The 7,234-nt window shown below is 45.8% G+C and overlaps 3 protein-coding genes across 3 annotated transcripts; all 3 read left to right on the top strand.

Moving 5' to 3' along the window:
• Nucleotides 1-4,068: 4,068 nt before the first annotated feature.
• Pmar_PMAR008801 (hypothetical protein) lies at nucleotides 4,069-4,404 on the top strand (the record flags this gene model as incomplete). Its single annotated transcript, XM_002777821.1, has 1 exon — nucleotides 4,069-4,404. One exon carries the CDS (start codon nucleotides 4,069-4,071, stop codon nucleotides 4,402-4,404), a length of 336 nt encoding a protein of 111 aa, XP_002777867.1.
• A 505-nt stretch (nucleotides 4,405-4,909) lies between these two features.
• Nucleotides 4,910-5,144, top strand: Pmar_PMAR008800 (hypothetical protein; the record flags this gene model as incomplete). Its single annotated transcript, XM_002777820.1, has 2 exons — nucleotides 4,910-4,989; nucleotides 5,072-5,144. Coding segments are annotated over 2 exons (153 nt in total), but the record flags the coding sequence as incomplete, so codon positions are not given.
• A 399-nt stretch (nucleotides 5,145-5,543) lies between these two features.
• Nucleotides 5,544-5,744, top strand: Pmar_PMAR008799 (hypothetical protein; the record flags this gene model as incomplete). The annotated part of the gene is made up of 2 exons (XM_002777819.1): nucleotides 5,544-5,621; nucleotides 5,667-5,744. Coding segments are annotated over 2 exons (156 nt in total), but the record flags the coding sequence as incomplete, so codon positions are not given.
• Nucleotides 5,745-7,234: the final 1,490 nt, after the last annotated feature.

Here is a 7,234-nt window from a genome sequence, read left to right as displayed (position 1 = left end):
GGAACTTGCGCTCCTGGAACTTAGACCCCTTCTGTCTGTAATCCTGACAATCTCGCCGTTGGCAATATCACCAAAAACTTGGTCCAGAGGAACGAAGAAGCTTTCGTACCTCCCACGATCATCGACGATGTCCATTCCAACGATGTGGACAATCGCCTGACGCTCGTCGGACTCGTGAAGAGAATTCATGGAGGAAGGTGTTGGATGGATAGTGTGTACGGAAAGCAAAGTAGCGGATTGGTATCTCTAGCGACTCGCTAGACGAACCTCCCTCGCTAGTAGCGAGGGAGGCTAAATGGTAAACTTAGCCTTAGTGGTAAACGGAGTAAGCTTAGCTTACGTGGCTCGCGCCTCAACCATGCTGGTATCGTGAAGATAAAAAGTGTACTACGCTGCGAGTGGCTGATAAAAATAGAATCACTATGAAGGAGAATACGGTAACAAGCCATGGATGATGAGGGCTCCGATCAAGGGCTCACTGACATGAAACGGGAAGCTAATACATCAGGTAATACCTGATGTATCAGCTTCCATAGATTGCTTACACGTACTATGTGCAAGCATTGTCCATGAATCATGGATCATGACGAGTCCTCGGGTGAGCATAGAAGTTCTTGCTGATGACACGAACTTCTACGCATAGCAATGCTACGGAGTAGTTTTTCTCAGTCTCCGGGATGGCTTTGTGCAAACCCGAACTCATTCATGGAATACTCCAGCGGCTGGAGTATAACAGGAAATTGCCCCATATATACACAGGTGGGCCTTAGTATGAGTGGTTTGATAAAGTAGTGCGGTTGCAATGAGGAGCGCTAACAGTTGGAACAGCAACCAACCACGACTAGCCGCGCCGAGTAGATTGAATATGGCTCAGTTATTAACTAGCAAAGGAGCAGATAGCAAATAAGTGCCAATTAGCTGGAATGTATATTTCCTGTGGCTTTTGCTGTTGTGCTAGTGTGTAAGAACGCTATGGCTGATATACAAAGGCGCAAAGTAGCAAAATTCACTCCACAAATACGCAAATTTGCGGTATTGTTTAACAGAAACTGCTCGAATGAATAGCGTTTGCTCGTTTATTCTTCAGGAAATTGCTGCAATATATAAAAGTGCCGCTATGTGAAGTGCTACTATGTAACAAAATTGAGCAATTTCGCTCAAAAAAGGAGCGTACCAATAAATTGCTCCTTCCACTATCGAGCAAATTGCTACTTTTCAGAGGAGCAATTTGCCGCTTTACGAATGGGCAACCCCGCAATGGAGCGAATTCCTGCTTTGGCACTAGTGGCTTGCGGAAAGGACGGAGCTAATTGTCACGCGGGAATCCGAACTGGACGAATGTTGCGTGTGGGATGCTAAAGTTCATACTTGAGAATTTTCTCCGTGTTGATTTTTCGCCTGTATAGTTCCTCAACCCTCCTACACAGTCGATAATAATTGATCTAGAAGGCAGTCTACTGGTGCCTATGGATGGATACTTCAGTGATCAGGGTTCTCCGTAGTGATACTTATCAAAAAAATAGACTCTCCGGCATTTTTGGTGCTGTCATAGTGAGCCGTGGGATGCAGATTTTTATGATGCGCAAACTGTGGGGGAGGGTCCTCACCAACTCAGTGACACTAAAGGTATGAAGTCTTTCGCTTGGTAGGTATTTGATAGATATGCGAAGCTACAGAGAAGAAACTAGAGCGGAGTGGGAGCCACAGGTGTAACCTGTGAGCGTAGTGTAAGCGAACCAACACCCATAATGTGTGACCCATTACCCTCCCGTGTGGCACAAAGTTGTGCAGCACGCTAGAGTGAGTCTCAGTTAGAGTTTCCACTATTATAGTGAGAAGTTCCGTCGCCCTGGGCTGTTACTCTCTGAGGTTTTGAGTGTCTCATGTAACATGACTCATGTTGCGATACGTCAAGTACCATAACGCATGGTGGTTGGGCGTCTCCCTCGAGCACTCGAGTGTTTGTAAGTCTTCATTGCACGCTCGAGATGCAATCCACATACTCGACTCGAGTGACTCGAATCACCACTGGATGGTGTGTAGTACACACCTGTAGTACTCACGCCTTACTACGCTTTAGTACACACTGTGTACTAAAACGTCGTAGTAAGGCGTGAGCAGTTCGTAATCAGCACTTCTGATCTGCACTCCTTACCCTCAAGTTCCATGTCGAGTGGAGCTGCGCTTAACCGATGATGAGTCTGAAAGGAATTCAACGAAACAGCCCAGCTCCCCGAAGGATTGGATGTTGCGTTGATAGGCTGAGAGGTTGAGATACCTTAGCATGCTGTATCTTTCAAGAATCTGTGTTGCGAGTGAGATGGCTTCGCGGAGGCCACCAATTCGGTAAGTAGCGGAATCAGATTCTTGACAAGAATTACGCGTATAAAGACATCGGTTCCTGGTTTCATGCAGCTGTGCAATAACTGTACAGTGTAAATCTTAATCATCTGCGGCCTGAAATTGATGTCCTCTCGCGAATTTGATTTCCTTTGTTCACAAAACTGGTCGCCATAGATATTTTCTGAGTGCAAACTCGTGATTACCTGCGGCTCCATGTTGGAGCATGCATTAGAGTGTATATTAGGCGCAATACCGTAATCGAACGAGAGATTCTACCCCATAACTATGTTTGCTAGATTGTATATTACTCGTACGAATAATGCAGAATGACAAGTATGCTAATAACGCTAACAGCGACGCAGTTTGAGCGAATGAGTAAAACGCTAATATATATTCCCGCAGGGCGTAAGTTACAAGAGAGCAAAGCGCAGCGTTGTCACATACCGGCAACTGCCAATTTGTATATTCCTGGAATATTATTCCATGCAGGAAAATCACACAAGAGCAAACCTTGAAAGATGGCGGACTACATAATTACAACACAAAAGTTTTGTGACAAAACATATTAAACAGCAAATGAACACAACTTGCCAGAATGACGAAAACGTGTGGGGGAAGCACACTTGGGCAAAAGTGCCAGCGTGTAAAACATTCCGGGGAAATATGTAGTGCAGCAAAGAAGGAGCAAAAGAGAGCGCCTCACTGGAAAACACTTTTGAATTTGCTACAGTACTTTCAACATTTGGTTGCTGAAACCTGTATCAGAAATTGCTAGGGTGTAAATGTGGTTGCTACTTTGTGACTGAGAAAGCAGCACATACAAAAAAGCAAAAAAATGACAGAAGTTATAGCATTTGGCAAATTCGCAATATTAGCAAAAACTTGCGATTGCCGGATTGTATTACACCGTTGAATATAGCACACGAGTACAAAGACTGTGCAAGATCCCATTACAGTGTAATGGTCAATAATACGTGCGTGGGTCGCGCAGGGCACGACACGCCAACTATGGATAAAGTTAAGCTGCCAATATTGGTCGTACTGAGGGTAAGCACGGCCGCAAATGTGTTAGGCCCTTTCAAGTAGGGTGTCGCGTACGGAGGTACCACTACGACGATCTAGGCAGCCGCCTCCAACGGTGATCGTGTCTGTCGGTGATCGTGCCTGTCTTGACTTCTTCATTCTCTTATAGTTGGTCTATCCGTGTACGGTTTGTGGCAGGTTAATACCGCACAAGGTTGTGCGGAATCCTGTTCATTGATAGCGTTTAACGTGAAGTACGCGAGTTGATCGATATGGTTGAAGCAGAAGGACTACGGATTGAGGTATACACGGTTAAACTGGAGCCACTGGTCTTATCACCTGTGCTCGCGTGTACCAGATTGTTACTCCACGTCACTGTAGACAGTGTAGACACCATTGCGTTTGTGTGCGAGTTATAGGTTCCCCTAGGAACCATCATTACACCCTTCAAGTGTATTCGAGTTTATATTGATCTCACATCATACCGTACCAGGGTAAAGTTTGAGAGTTCATCACTGGGTCTTTTTGGTTAGCGTTGTACTCTTATGACCCCTGCTCTATTCGTGGGAATCTTGCTACTGGGGGTGAGCATGAGTGGGAAGGTGTTGTGCCCCTTCAGCAAAGGCAATCAGGAGTTCGGATACATACAAGTTAGCGAGGAGAACAAGTGAAGCCCTCGACGTGAAGTTCACTCCGTGAATCATGTCGGCCGTGCTGCCTCTGCTCAGGTATTATTATGCGGCTCTCGAAGCTGAGAGTGATCCGAAAACTGCTCCTACCTTTTTGTTCTTCCCCGGGGGTTTCGGCTCGAGCGGTGTGGCTTATGCTCTGTCCCGTGGGCCCTGTATTCTCCTACCAGGATCCAACAAACCTGGACTGAATCTGTCCGAGGAGAGCGTTTATATTGCATCTGATACTCGTTCTAGGTACTCGTGGAGTCGGAAGGCTAACAGTATTTGGATCGATGCTCCCGGACCTACTGGCTTCAGCCTTGGTCCCATTGAAAAAGACCTGGGAGCATTCGTGGAGAACATGTAAGCTGCTCTCAGGTTGTGAACGTCCTGAGGAGTCCCTCACTTGAGGAGACACCATCGATCTGAAGTCACCATAAACGTCTATGATGTCTTTCCGCGCAGGAAAGAATTCGTGAAGCAGTTTTTCAAGGATCATCCGAACTTCAACACGAGGGTGCACATAGTCGGCGAGTCCTCGGCTGGTATGTTTCCTCACCGTGAACACTATCACTGATGAATGTCATCGAGGAATGAGCTACTGCAGTTTCATTTGCAGGTTCCCTCGCTGCCATGCTGGGATCCGCAATCGTGGACAATAAAGAGCTCGGGATTCATCTCGATGGCGTATGGCTGGGCTCTTCAGTAATGGGACCATGGTCTATGTGGGTGCATTTCGCTCACGATAGTCCAAGAACGATGTTCTTGCAGTTATCAAGGATCCTTGAAAATGGCGACGGACAGGAAGCTGTTACCTCCGAAAGAGTCCGAGGAGCTGTTTATACGGTTTAGTGTCTAATCTGCTTCTTTAGGATTGAAAAAATGACCATAGCTTTGAAGAAATGCGGAGAAGAAATCCACGCCTGCAATACAGGACATACTCCTCATGATGGTAGGGCGATGAACACTAATATCGATTGTGGTTATATAACGCAGCGTCTTCCGCTATGGACTGAGTATGATGCTCTGCTCAGATCTTTGTGAAAAAGCTACGGAGACCTGCGACGACGCCACTCTCGATCCCATGGACGAACGTAAGATAAGCATGTAAGTAGTGCGGAGTGTGCACGACTGTTGAGGTTTCTGAATCACATCTCGAAATTCGTCTCGGCGTTGTTTTTTCTCACAATTATACTTTCGGATGAGCAGTGCTGCGTTTAGCACAAAGTACGGTATACTTACTTCCCTTTGTTGATGGGACATTTCTTCTTTAATCTCGAACGGCGGTCCCACGCCGTATGTTTCAGATACGATGTCCGCGTTAAGGCAGGGCATGAGTCGAAAAACTATATGTTCCCTCTTGGCAATGTAAGTAAGCTCATCTTGAGTTGCCTTTCGTAGTAGCATCACAAACCCTGTATACCCGAAGTCGCTCGTGTCATGGATTGAACGTTAGGGATTCGACAATAGCGCAGTAGGAGCAAGAACTCCATATTCTCACTTCAGCCCGAGATATTCTTCAATAAGCCCGAAGTTCAAACCCAGCTAGGGGTTGATAAACAATGGCATAAGAATAACGAAGATGTAAATCCGGATGGCATGAGTATAGGAAACGACAGCTCATGTTAGGTGCTTGACGCCTTTCTAAAGTACACCGCTTATGATACAACATCGTTCGTAACTCACCTCCTCGACAAAGGTTTGAAGGTGCTAGCGGAGGGGGTTATACGGGAATGATCTCCCTGAACCACGAAATTCCAGAGACGAGGCAGTGGACAGCTGAAGATTCTGAGGGGAATCACTCTGGTCCTAGGCCTACGAGCGGATCGAATTGACTCTCTTATATAGACTATATAGTCTATATACTCGGTCAATAAAGATGTCTCAAGTGAGGTGAAATCTGACGCCTAATCTTTTCATAGACTACTTATGATACTATCACTGCGATAGCAAACTCTCCATCCTACAGAATTAATTGTGGATGTCAATATCATCACCTTTCCAGGTGCTGGTTGTCCATGGTGAATACGACTATATCACTAATGCTGTTGGAGGGCTGAACTGGATGGTCACCTTGCACGGAGCTCAGAATTATGGAAAAATGCTGGATGAGAGTCCATCTAAGACTCTAGGAGTATCATCCACTTTCCTTGCGGCGCTTTAACATATCGTCTTCTCATCATTTAGTACGAAGTGTCTGGAAAGCTCGGCGACATGAAGTCTGTCGAGTATGCAAACGGAGCGAAGTTAGCATTCCTGCAGGTGACCCTCGATGAAATGTGTCTGTATTACACGCGAATCGGGATTACATACTCGGCCGCAGTTCGTATCGACTCAGGTTACTCGCGGTGCCCATGCTTATCCGAACAATCGACCTATAGGGATACAAAAAGCATTTGAGGCCTTCTTGTCTGGTCAACTCTGGCAAAGTGGAGAAACTGAGTCTCACTTAGAGTGACACCCTGGAATGCTCAGCTTCTCTAGGATTCCCTTCTATGGAGCCAAGTTCCTCGTCGTTCACTTATCTTAGTCATTCATTATCTTCCATTCGATGAATTTGGTCACTCCGATAATCCCACGTTCTGATCTCATGGATCGTGGTATAGATTATTTTTACCACGATTGGTGGGTGCTTTTCAACCAACCCGAGCCACATAGTCAATCCGCATCGATCGAGCCATTTGAGTCTTACAAAGCATCGTCCCATGACGAAGTCAGCATGTCGCGTTGGGTGAAAAAGCAGACCCGCAGCAAATCATCCGCATCAGGTCGTCAGATTTAGATCCCGTATACGGGATAGTTAAACTCTCAGGGTTCATCTATAGCAAGACATTTTCAAAAGTTCATTCAAACCCTCCACTCTCCAAGGACACCCATCAGGAGCTATGACGTATTCCGATACGTTCTATTCTATTGTGTGTCCGCTTTTGTACAAGCCTATTACTATTTACTTGACATGCATTGGGTTCTATCATAAGAAAATCACTGTCTGTATCTCTGCTGCAAATTGCCGCTGGAGTCCGCCCGAATTACGACTATACCTTTCAGAAATCTTTTTGGCGGATTAGGCTATCAATTCAGCTGATAAGGAAGTCACCTTCGCGGACAGGGACATCAATTTAGCGATGAAGGTTGAATAGGGAAATCAATTTCGCGAATAAAGACATCAATTTCATGATTAAGGAATGCAACTTCAC

Source organism: Perkinsus marinus, assembly GCF_000006405.1.
Source record: "Perkinsus marinus ATCC 50983 genomic scaffold scf_1104296951054, whole genome shotgun sequence".
Classification (NCBI taxonomy): Eukaryota; Perkinsozoa; order Perkinsida; family Perkinsidae; genus Perkinsus; species Perkinsus marinus.
Note: the sequence above shows the minus strand (reverse complement) of the source record. Positions and strands in the feature narration are given on the sequence as shown.